Consider the following 11,982-nt stretch of genomic DNA (forward strand, 5'->3'; position numbering starts at 1 on the left):
AGTAGGGTTTCATAGTTTGTATGGATGTCGTCAGTATAAGATAATATCGTAACCCCCTAATCTGTGTTTTTTCTCCCGTATTAGTAAGGGTATTTAGGGTAGTTTAAAAGCTAATTATGACTTATTGATCAATAATAGAAATGGATGGTTAGATGATATGGGTAATGGATGTCTTTTTAGTAATCCAATGGTTATAATTCAAGGAAATTTTTTATGATATCTCAATTAAGCTTTTATTATAATGTATAGTGTAGATGTTCGTGAACAAAGTTTTTTCAAAAAATGAAAAAAAAAAAAAAAAAGTTGATTCCCCTTCCCAAAAAAGTGCTTCCTTCTTGATTATGACCCTAATATTGGATTTAATATAATATAATATAATATAAGTTGTCTCTAGGAAACTAGGAATCAAATAAACTTGATTGTCCCCTAAAACAAAAAGTTCTTTCCTTTTAACATTCTTTGACCTTCATCATACATTTCTGAAAACCATCCCTTCCTAAATGTTTGACAAAACCAGAAGCAAAGCAATCTCCTTTAAACTTTTAACCAGTTCAACACAAAACATCTCCTATATATATATATATTATAAACTTCAAATGAATGCAACAAAATCAAAGTTCGTTTGTAACTTTGTATTACTTGTCCACATTCTTTAACAACACAAGACTTCATCATGGCTTCTTCAACTTTGATTATGAAACGGTCCGAATCAGTAGTCGACACCATGCCAGAAGCATTGAGGCAGAGTCGTTATCATATGAAAAAATGCTTCTTGAAGTACGTCGAAAAGGGAAAACGAATGATGAAACTCCATCATTTGATGCAAGAAATGGAAAGTGTCATTGAAGACAAGAACGAAAAGGATCAGGTCTTGGAAGGCTTACTTGGCTACATCTTGTGCACAACTCAGGTATATATATACACTATCATGTATGCATAAATTGCACATATATGTATTGGTTGACTCTTAATGTAAATTTACAGGAAGCAGCTGTTGTTCCGCCTTATGTAGCCTTTGCTATAAGGCCAAATCCTGGTTTTTGGGAGTATGTTAAAGTCAACTCTAATGATCTGTCGGTTGATGGGATCACTGCTACAGATTACTTGAAGTTCAAGGAAACGATCGTTGATGAATCATGGTATCAAAACCTGTTATGGTTAAGTTTTCTTAAAAACATGTTCACAAATTATACAAGCTTTTAATGAAGTTTAAATTATTTAGGGCTAGCGAAGAAAATGCGTTGGAGATTGACTTTGGATCAATGGACTTCAAATTGCCTACAATGAGCTTATCTTCTTCGATAGGAAATGGAGTTAACTTTGCGTCAAAGTTCATTACTTCTAAGCTTTATGCTCAACCTGGCACCCAACAGCTGCTTGTTGATTACTTACTCTCGCTAAATCATCAAGACGAAGTATGAAATGATTTAATTTAAATATCTACAAAATATTTACTTAACTTTGTAACCCTTCACAACTAATTGTGCAGAAACTTATGATAAATGATACACTAAACACAATTTCAAAGCTTCAAGGGGCTCTAATAGTAGCTCACGCTGCAGTTTCATCATTGCCAAACGATATGCCATATCAAAGCTTCGAGCTTAGGTATAATAATATACTATGATTGTATATCTGTATCTATATGTATAATTGTACTTGAGTTTCTGGTTGCTTAATGAAAACCATGATTATTTAGGTTTAACCAATGGGGTTTAGAGAAGGGATGGGGAGATAATGCAGAAAGGGTCGGGGAAACCATTCGGTATCTATTGGAGGTTCTTCAAGCACCCGATCCCGTAAACCTGGAAAAATTCTTTAGCAGGGTTCCAAGCATATACAATGTCGTATTGTTTTCGATTCATGGGTATTTTGGTCAATCTAATGTTCTTGGGTTGCCCGATACGGGCGGGCAAGTAGTTTATGTTTTGGATCAAGTTGTTGCTTTGGAAGAGGAATTGCTCCTTAGGATTAAGCAGCAAGGTCTCAACTACAAGCCCCAAATTCTTGTGGTAAGATAAAATAAATACTTTCATTTATTTATCCTTTTAGATTGACTCATAAAATTATATATTAAAATTATAAATTGTGTTCGAATCAGGTGACTCGACTTCTTCCTGATGCCAAGGGGACCAAGTGTAACCAGGTGCTGGAACCAGTTCTTAATACAAAACATTCACACATTCTTAGAGTCCCGTTTAGGACCGAAAAAGGTGTTCTTCGCAAATGGGTGTCTCGGTTCGATATTTATCCGTATCTGGAGAAGTTCACTCAGGATGCAAGCGAAAAAATTATTGAAATGATGGAAGGTAAACCGGATCTTATTATCGGAAACTACACCGACGGAAATTTGGCTGCGTCTCTTATGGCTAACAAACTCGGAACCACATTGGTATGTTTGTGTAATTGTGTTCATGTTTTTGTAAAGATTAGCAATCGTTAAGAAATTTTCTATGTGTAATTGGTGAAAGTGGTTATACGATTTCAATATTATGCAGGGAACGATTGCACACGCTTTAGAGAAGACAAAGTACGAAGATTCAGACTTGAAATGGAAAGAATTGGACCCAAAATATCATTTTTCCTGTCAATTTACAGCTGATATGATTGCAATGAATTCAGCAGATTTCATCATCACCAGCACTTTCCAAGAAATTGCTGGAAGGTTTGATATTATAACCACTATACCTGCCAAATGGGTCGGGTTGGGTCAAAAATCAAATGGGTTTGGGTCGAAACTGGTCATGGGTTGAAACAGGTCAACTTTAAAACGGGTTGAATGGGTTGGGTCGAGAACCGGGCCGGGTTGGGTCTGTTTGGGTCGAGACCCATTTTTCATCTTAAATTTTTTAGTCGTGTTGGGTCGAGACACATTTACCAATTTTTTTGACAAAATATGTTGGTTATAAGTTTTAAGCCTCTTTGATATTTGGTTTCAGTAAAGATAGACCCGGTCAGTACGAAAGCCATGGATCATTTACACTTCCAGGGCTATATAGAGTTGTTTCGGGCATCAACGTTTTTGATCCAAAATTCAACATTGCTTCTCCTGGAGCTGATCAGACTGTCTATTTTCCATACACCGAAACAGAGAAGCGGTTCACTTCTTTTCGACCCGCCATTGAAGAACTACTCTATAGTAAAGTCGAAAACGATGAACACATGTAAGTTAAATAACTCAACTCACTATAAATAATCCCTTATACTAGTACCTGAAATGAAGTGAATAGTAACCTGTTGCCGTCAGCTCTTTTGTCTTTTTACTTTTTTACTTTATAAAAATTTATTATCCCGACTGCCAACGCACGAGCTTCCTAACTCATTAATGTTATGTAAATAGTGGATACTTAGAAGACAAACAGAAACCGATAATATTCTCAATGGCAAGGCTGGATACGGTTAAGAATATAACCGGGTTAACCGAATGGTTCGGTGAGAACAAGCGGCTCAGGAGTTTGGTTAATCTCGTTATCGTTGCCGGTTTCTTCGATCCGTCGAAATCGAAAGATAGAGAAGAGATGGCGGAAATTACGAAAATGCACTTGTTGATTCAAAAATACCAACTAAAAGGTCAAATAAGATGGATATCAGCACAAACTGATCGAAACAGGAACAGTGAGCTTTATCGTTGTATTGCTGATTCAAAGGGTGCGTTTGTGCAACCGGCTTTGTATGAAGCGTTTGGGCTCACGGTTATTGAGGCAATGAACTGTGGTTTGCCCGTTTTTGCTACCAATCAAGGTGGGCCCGCTGAGATCATCGTTGATGGTGTATCTGGGTTCCAAATTGATCCTAATTATGGTGATGTGTCTAGCAATAAGATTGCTGATTTTTTCCAGAAATGTAAAGAGGATGATGGATATTGGAACAAAATTTCGGAAGGTGGTTTGAAGCGTATATACGAATGGTAATCAGATAACTAAACCTTGATATAAACGGACGGTATATAATATATTCGTTACTTAAAAGTTGTTTATGTCTTTTTAGTTATACATGGAAGATTTATGCAAATAAAGTGCTGAATATGGGAAACGTTTACTCGTTTTGGAAGCTGTTAAACAAGGACCAGAAAGAAGCGAAACAGAGATACATTGAACTGTTCTACAATCTGCATTATAAGAACTTGGTAAATATTTATTTTGTCTAAATTTTTTTAATAAAGCTTGGAAAAAAGGATTTTGTAAAGTGATTTTTGAATGTAATTATCAACAGGTTAGGACTGTGCCGATTGTTAGTGATGAAGCTCAACCTTCACCAGTGATTATAAGAAAACCTTCAACTCAGCCAATGCAAAGGCAAGTCATTTTTAATTTTCTTAATTTACAGCCATTAATTTTGTTATCAAATTTCGTATATGGACAACTAACTAATTGTTGGTTATATTTTCTTTTTTTGGACAGACGTAGCCAATCCAGGCTGCAAAGGTAAAATCGAAAACCTGTCCTTACCAAGTTTAGTTTTGAAAAAAAAAAAAAAAAAAAAAAACGGTTAAATTTAAAAATGTCTTTTCTTGCTTAAACTTAGGCTGTTTGGAGCTTAAAATATTGCTGACAATCAATCTCGCGAGTTCAAGATCATATGACTTCGTAAACTTTCTACTTCCAAGACCCGTAGCTGGTTTGACCAATTTGCTACGATGAGCTAAACAATTTGCGTACATGAATTTGTATAAAAAAATTAAAAAAAAAAAAATGTAACATTCGATTAAATACCGATTTAATGTATCACTTCTAGAACTAATATTCATTAAATGAAAATAAATAATCACATTCTTTGTTTGTGGTGTTTTTTAAGTAGATATTACTTCAAATGAATAATTTTGAACGCCAGTAATATTAATCCAAGCCATGGTAAAGTTTAGATGGCACAAGTTTGTTGGTCAGGTTAAAATACCGAACCACTGCAAGCCACTGATCCCATCTCTTGAGCCGATGAACCGCAATAGTATCAGGAATAAGTTCGTGCGAGCATCTTCCATTTGTGCGCGGATAATCATACATGGCAGGCTTATTAGAAAACCTGTTTCGTGCCTTGTGGCTACTATTTAACCACCTTCCAACCAGCTTATCCTCAGGGCCAAAAGTGTCATTTTTAGGAATTACCGATTTCGCAATCCATTCTACTAAATCCCAGGACAATATATACCCCATTCCAGACATATATTCCTTAAAAGGATTCATACTTTGACAAGGGACCACAAATCCGTAGTACATATCTGATCTTGGAAGCGGATGTAATGATGATGCGAGCGGTGACAGTTGCAAAAAGACATCATCGTCTGCTTTCATGACATAATCGTACGGTTGAGATAGGATTGAAGGAAGTGAAGAAAAGTATGTGTATGTTTTCCCACTGTTCATGTTTTCGGGACAATTGAGAATGATAATGTCATTGAATCTGAGGATTTCTAAGGATATTAAAACTCTTTGTTCTGGTTTTGTGAGGTTGCAGAATACAAATTTGATGTCTATTTGGGCTAAAGGAGAGGATTGGATTCCGTAGATTAAGCGTAGGAAATGGCGCCGATCGTAGTTATCTGCTCTAGTTAGGATTCCTATCAGAAGGCTGAATTGCTTTGTTGATGGGTAGTATTGTACACCTGACGAAAGTTGAAACGGGGCTTTTGCAGACAGATTGAAGATGATGAAGATGACGATTAGGATGGCGGAAATTAGTAAAGGTAACTTAGCAAAAATAAGCCTTCTTTGGTTCATTTTTGACATGTGTGTGTCTAAACTCACCATGTATGTATGGATGCATTACTGAGGTTCTTGTAAGAAATTAAGTAATAATTAATTGTTAATAATTTTTTGGGTGAAATTCATGTTGTTTATGCATGACTAATGCTTATAGAACTTTGTTGCACATTAATTTCATGCTTTATGCATGTGGGAAATGTGTTTAAAGGAGTGTTTTCTGGTGGAAAACTGCAAAAGTGAAAATCTTGAAGTGGTGTTTTTACATGTTCCTTGGTTATTGTTGGTTGCAACATGATTCATGTAGGAAAGTGTGAAAAAGTTACATGGCTACCCCCATCTTCATATAAGATGCCGAAATTACCCTTATAGTCTTGGTTGTTACATGGATAACCCTTTTTACAGAAATGAATCTTTCGCGAGATGGGCGATTTCGACTCTTGTTGTACCCTTTTTTTCGTATTACACGATATATATGCCTTTGAAAATGAATTAAACTTAAATTTCATAATCTACATTTGACATTAAACTCTTTTGAAACAGATTAATATGATTTAAGTTTCCACAATTGTTACAAACAAAAGGTAACAGAGTTAATAGACCTCCTAAAAAATGAACAGATCCCAGTAACAACTTAAAGCGAAATACAAAATTCTATGAGCATGGTACTATAGTTGGCTCCATGGCAGTTAAAGTATCACGATTGCAGCTATCAAGACCAAGGCTAATTGTCGGTTCATCCTGATTTTTGGAGATACAGATAAACACTATTAAGTTGAATATTTCAACTACAACAATGTACAATATCAGTTCGCAAAAAAAAAAAAAAAAAAAAAAAAAAAAAAATGAAGAAAGTCAAGTACCTTTAAGAGGTTTCTAAAGTAAGTAGTAGTATAATTTCCTGTCGGAAACAGAATTTCTTTTAGGTCTGCAAGGACTAGTTGTGGTTGGGACACTGCTCCATCGTACCAATCTTGAAAACAAAACAGAGATAGTATTAAAAAAAAAAAGAAGAAGAAAAAACTTGAAAAAGCTTTTAGTTAGTAGAACATACCAAGAGCCAAATCTGTCGACATGCGTTTATCGTGTCTCCAAACGCCTTGATTTGGAAGAAACGAAAAACAAGATTGGTCATCTATGTTGAGGTTTTGCAGAAACAAGGTTGAGTTGTAGCCAATCGGGTCTGAAGTTAATGTTGCATCAATAACCACATCTACAGTCTAATTTACAAGAAGAAACAATCAATGCGAGTAAAAAGTACAAACATGAATTTGTATGGAGTTGTACGAAACTTACGCATAAGATAGCATGAAGTTGTTCTAAATCTTCGATAGAGGAAATGTTGTATATTCTTTGGTTTATGGACTCATCCAGATTCTCTCCACCTGCATCTACTATGTACTGTTGTACAACACCCCAAATTTTGTGTCTCAATAGTTTATTCAGTTAGCCTTGATATTACCACTTTCGCATGTAAACGAATGAGATAATGACATACCTTTAGCTTGTATTCTTCTTTTGTGAAAGACCATACGCCCTGCACCAACAGAAAGATGCAAATGGAGATGTAAGCCCAATTATCTTCTTAAGAATTCATCCATTTTTCAAAATAAATTTCGTGCTCCCAATTTCAAAAGTGCGTTGAACGATTCAAGATAACGATAGCTAAATTCAATGGTACATTATCAAACTACCAACACGTGCGAACACATATGACAATATGCATATGGAAACCACACGTATTGAGACTTGAGAGTCATATTTTTAGGCGTACGTACATCACTAAACTCCATCCAGGCCACTATTGGGTTGAGCTTCTTGCTTGCTGTAGAATTAACCAAGCACATGTAATTGTTTTTAACCTGCATAACCAAAAGCATCAGCAAACATTAAGGTGCTGTTTGTTTTTTAAGATATTCTTGTCTGAAGATCGGTCGGAAGATCTGTAGGCTAAACATCAAGACTGTTTGTTTTTGTGTCTGTTGCAACAATCAGAAGCATAATTCTAAGTTTAAAGACTTGCAGAAGATATTATTTTATCTTATATCTTCATAAAAACACACGCAGACAAAAGACCTAATAAGGTCTGCACAATGAAAAACACATACACCTAAATGTAACTAGCACACCCTTCATGATCTGTCACATTTTCTAAAACGTGACTCTTTTAAATCGATGAATATATAGTAGGGGGAATAATTTTTGAGTATTTATTTGAAACAAGTAAACAAACAGAAAAAGTATCACATTTGCACTTACAGCATCATAGATTTCATTTGCTCTCCCTTCCAAGTTGGCAAACAGTCCCAAGTACTTGATCCACTCTGCCCTCTATCACTCCAACAACAATCTCATTATGAAAAATTCAAACATTTAAAAAGGGGTGATTAATTAGCATCGTGTTCTAAATCATCAGTTGTAGAACACGATGCTTATCGATCACCCGTTAATTTAAAATATAGAGAAGAGAAGGTACTTGAAGAGGGGATTGCTCGCCGATGGGGACAAAAGTAACGTAATTGCACGAGTGATTTTGCTGATCGTTGTTATAGCCGATGAAATGTGCGGTAAACTGAGAAAACTGATCTGGCTCACTGTTGTTGAGCATCTGAATTTGTCCTTCGTTGTACAATTTAAGGAGACATGGTGAAGCTACCGGTTCTGACGTCATGCCTTTTAAGGTTGGCATTAGTCCTAGAAGCTGTTGTAAGATCACAACTTCATGTGCATTAAACTAATACGTAACAAATTATATTGGTATATAGAGAACAATGAGACTTACAAACAAAAGCATAATCTCACCTCGAAGAATGAAACTGCGTAAATTCAAAAAAGGGAAAATGATAAATGAAGAGTGTATATAGCTTATAAGTGATCAACAATAGTCTGAATGTGTTTATAAGTATTATTGAAATATATGAACTACTCCGTATAAGTTACTACTGTCATTTAAGTAATTGCAATATAACATCTATACAGTGATTGTTTATATGTAAAATTATGGTTTAAAAATGAATGAATGAATAAATATAGATGAATTAAGAAGAGAAAGCAAATTGAACCTGGAAAGTAGGTGACATCCAAGGAGAAGTTTGATAATGGAATGACAAAAGATTTGATCCTTTCTGTGCAATATTTGGTCTTTCCTGCCATCTTTGAATTATCCTGCATTTTTTCAAAATGATTAACTGAATTTTTTTAACCAATTAAATTTGGGGATAAATCGCAATACAACGTGTTAATCGACCCATCTTTGATTAAATTAGGGCATTGTCGGGAAAATATCCAATTTGAAGAGATAATTATTATTATTATTATTATTATTATTTTTTTTAACTTGATTTTTAAGATTAACTAAAAAAATATTAGATTTACTTGAACAGTTTTTTTTTCAATAGATTTAAGACATTAAGAGATGTTTGAATGGCTTGTATCTTGCTAGTAATTATCCAATTAACTTCTCACTAATCATCTTCCTAATCTTTTTTTACAACAAATCATGCATAAACAATTTTCGTAAACTTAGTCCATTGGGGCTATAATTAAAAAAACTCTTACTTCTTAAACATAGGGAATTAAGTTTCTTGTTATATCCATCTCTATAATTCTGTAAATAAAGAGGAGTTAGGTGATTATAGCTAGATGTCGTCAGCTAAAGTAAAAACTCATTTAATAATTTAATATCGGTCTCCTATGTTCATTTGTACATAGTGATCAATATATACATATAAGTTAATAATGTATTCTTTGTGATTGTTATTCATTATTGCTTTTACATTGTTTAATTCTTTTGTTTAAACGACAAGGAGTCCAACAAGCATAACTCAGCACTCGAATGGCTTTTTTTTTTTTTTTTTTTTTTTTTTTTAACATTAGTTTGGGATCATCCAGAGGGACTTAACCACTCACACGTTCATCTTCCGTATTTGCATAACTCGCCTCCAACTACTGTCCTGGAGAAAATCCGGACCAATGCGAGGGCATGACCGGTAAAACCCCTCCTCCTCGCTGCCCTGCACTAAGCGAAAGATGATCTGGGTGGATACTTCAAGTCTGGAATAACATTGAGTGCAATGTTGCAGCCCAGTGGAGTCGAACTCCTAACCTCTCGATAAGAGAAGCAGACCACTACCAGCTGAACTACAACTCAATGTTCACACTTGTTCTAATGTTCTAAGTATGTTCCATTAATAAGAAGTACTTGCAAGTTCAATTGTTATGCTTAGAACGTTTTTAAAGATTATCACTTTTCGAGTCTCTGGCCTAGTGCACAATTACGAGAGGGAACGCTTAATAACATTCGAGAGATACGAACGCTAAGGAAAAAATGTCTCAAATGTTGGTGACTTTAGTGTCATCCAACATTCATTTTAGTTAATAGGGATTTACTAAAATGCAAGAGTCAGCTAGTTATACTTAACAACGGGTTCGGAGAGTGTGGAGTACACGCCCGTAAGAGTTGGCTGTTAATTGTAGTGTAATTGCGAGGGTCAAGGGGGTTGCGCCCCCTTGCGGGGTCTAAGGGGCAGCAAACAGAAACATCCACAAATTCTCGAGATAATTGATTAGTGATTTCATTGCCAAAAATACTAATTGCATTCTTGTCTTATCCCTGTAAAGATTTCGTGAAACCAAGACAATCATTGGATCGAAATACTTTATAGAGAAAATGAATACACGATTCAAGAATCAATCCGGACAGTCAATTCATACTCAATTTCTAACATCAAATGCACACCCAATTACAAAAGCTATACTATTTTACTCTTAGTCACAATCTCAAGATTAATGGGTCGATACCACTAGTAGGGACACATTAATCATACAAAGTGGTTACATAGATGGTTTAGGAATTTAATTTAGAAATTTCTCCAAGAATTAATGAATGTTTAGATGTGTTGTCGATTTGGATTTGAAACCCGTGATCGAGTCCCGACAAAGTGGGGTGAACTTCTCATATCTTTTTTAGTACTACTAGACTAGAAAACAAAACTTCATCATCAAGCACACACATACCCTTATAAATATATTTTTCTAACAAAAATATAAAATATAAAAGTGTATCAAGAGCGATTTTATTTACATTATTGAATGAACATTATTTGGATTTGGATTTGAAACCCGTGTTATTATAGTTTATGCAAGCAATGCAATGCAATGCAATGAGTGCAAAATGTTTCCAACTTTTTTGTGTAAGTTTATGACCTCAACAAAAAACCCTTTTTAGGCTTTACACGGCGTGCGTAACTACATAGGGTCTAAGACATCTTTTTTGGTACTTTTTAACATCATTAAAGCTAAAATATTACTACCTCGGTTTCATTAATAATGTCCACCATATTATTTTCTGTGGTTACATTATAAGTGTCCATTTCCTATTCTAACCAATAAAAAGAATTTACTAGATATAGTTGATAGTTTATAATTGATAGAAATCAATATTAGTGTATAGTATTATTTTAAAAGTTTCGTAACAATAATATGATGAAGTAAAGGAAAAAGAGAAGACAATTTGATCACGGTATATCATAGATTCATAACGCATACAAATACAAATATTTGTAAAATTTTGGAAATTATAACATTTCAAAATTCGTTCTTTTAAATAAACGAAAACGATGATAACGGCATACGTTGGTACCTGAATGAGAAGATAGCTCTTTCCATCAAGGTCGTTTTTGATGACTTTAAAGGTGCTTCCGTAATAGATATGAAAATAAGCTGCATCTTCTACCGTGGAAATGTTACCTTGGGGCACTTTAACGGTGTTAGCACCCTCGACTGTTAAATCTCCGTTACCTAGAAGCAAAAGACCTCCCAATGCCAACAATAAAACCGTCATATATCTAAACATTATTAATGTGTCCTACCTCACGGTACTCTTAACGAAAAGAGTTAAAATTTGATGTCAACAAAAAGAAAATAGAGATGCAAGTTGAGCTAATATGTGGTAATGAAACTAAATATGGGTGGTTGATTTTTATGGTGAAGTTGAGGCTTTAACTTGTGAATGTGAAAATATTGTAAGTAGTTTATAATTCAGGCAAAGGTGAAGGCAAAAGGGGAGTGGGTGAGTTGTGGCGCATTTCATCCGTGAACTTTTTTATTTGTTTTTACTTGTCATGTTCTTATATAAGTAATTGTTTTGTGTTTAATGTTCTACTAAAAAAAATTAAAGAATATACACAAAAATGTTATAATAATAATAATAATATAGATATGGATAGTCAATTTTGGTGTATACATATAGTCAATTTTGGTACACAAAGTATGTATTTTTATATTG

At 34.5% G+C, this 11,982-nt stretch overlaps 3 protein-coding genes across 3 annotated transcripts; 1 reads left to right on the forward strand and 2 right to left on the reverse strand.

Annotated features, from left to right (window-relative positions):
- Nucleotides 1-673: 673 nt before the first annotated feature.
- Nucleotides 674-4,658, forward strand: LOC139896616 (sucrose synthase 7-like). Its single transcript, XM_071879264.1, has 13 exons — nucleotides 674-910; nucleotides 985-1,139; nucleotides 1,223-1,415; nucleotides 1,490-1,608; nucleotides 1,700-2,012; nucleotides 2,102-2,392; nucleotides 2,499-2,665; nucleotides 2,940-3,164; nucleotides 3,341-3,907; nucleotides 3,988-4,126; nucleotides 4,213-4,295; nucleotides 4,401-4,424; nucleotides 4,525-4,658. Exons 1-13 carry the CDS (start codon nucleotides 674-676, stop codon nucleotides 4,538-4,540), a joined length of 2,529 nt encoding a protein of 842 aa, XP_071735365.1. The 3' UTR covers nucleotides 4,541-4,658.
- A 177-nt stretch (nucleotides 4,659-4,835) lies between these two features.
- Nucleotides 4,836-5,750, reverse strand: LOC139897244 (beta-1,3-galactosyltransferase pvg3-like). Its single transcript, XM_071879937.1, has one exon. It carries the CDS (start codon nucleotides 5,742-5,744, stop codon nucleotides 4,836-4,838), a length of 909 nt encoding a protein of 302 aa, XP_071736038.1. The 5' UTR covers nucleotides 5,745-5,750.
- Nucleotides 5,751-6,239: 489 nt separating this feature from the next.
- On the reverse strand, nucleotides 6,240-11,681 carry LOC139896617 (uncharacterized). Its single transcript, XM_071879265.1, has 11 exons — nucleotides 11,338-11,681; nucleotides 8,759-8,861; nucleotides 8,499-8,512; nucleotides 8,173-8,397; nucleotides 7,956-8,027; nucleotides 7,475-7,558; nucleotides 7,195-7,233; nucleotides 6,993-7,097; nucleotides 6,751-6,916; nucleotides 6,560-6,669; nucleotides 6,240-6,437 (listed from the first exon to the last, which is right to left on the reverse strand). The coding sequence occupies exons 1-11, from the start codon at nucleotides 11,548-11,550 to the stop codon at nucleotides 6,351-6,353; spliced, it is 1,218 nt and encodes a 405-aa protein (XP_071735366.1). The 5' UTR covers nucleotides 11,551-11,681; the 3' UTR covers nucleotides 6,240-6,350.
- Nucleotides 11,682-11,982: the final 301 nt, after the last annotated feature.

This window comes from Rutidosis leptorrhynchoides, chromosome 3, assembly GCF_046630445.1.
Source record: "Rutidosis leptorrhynchoides isolate AG116_Rl617_1_P2 chromosome 3, CSIRO_AGI_Rlap_v1, whole genome shotgun sequence".
Lineage (NCBI taxonomy): Eukaryota > Viridiplantae > Streptophyta > Magnoliopsida > Asterales > Asteraceae > Rutidosis > Rutidosis leptorrhynchoides.

Bases quoted from the DNA above. Each gene is read 5' to 3' on its own strand.
- LOC139896616 (XM_071879264.1), top strand. From the start codon at position 674: ATGGCTTCTTCAACTTTGATTATGAAACGGTCCGAATCAGTAGTCGAC. The intron at 2,393-2,498 runs GTATGTTTGTGT...AATATTATGCAG, and splicing joins ACAAACTCGGAACCACATTG to GGAACGATTGCACACGCTTT. The intron at 2,666-2,939 runs GTTTGATATTAT...ATTTGGTTTCAG, and splicing joins TTCCAAGAAATTGCTGGAAG to TAAAGATAGACCCGGTCAGT.
- LOC139897244 (XM_071879937.1), bottom strand. From the start codon at position 5,744: ATGGTGAGTTTAGACACACACATGTCAAAAATGAACCAAAGAAGGCTT.
- LOC139896617 (XM_071879265.1), bottom strand. From the start codon at position 11,550: ATGTTTAGATATATGACGGTTTTATTGTTGGCATTGGGAGGTCTTTTG. The intron at 6,917-6,992 runs GTAAGTTTCGTA...CTTGTAAATTAG, and splicing joins AACTTCATGCTATCTTATGC to ACTGTAGATGTGGTTATTGA. The intron at 6,438-6,559 runs GTACTTGACTTT...TCCAAAAATCAG, and splicing joins ACTTTAGAAACCTCTTAAAG to GATGAACCGACAATTAGCCT.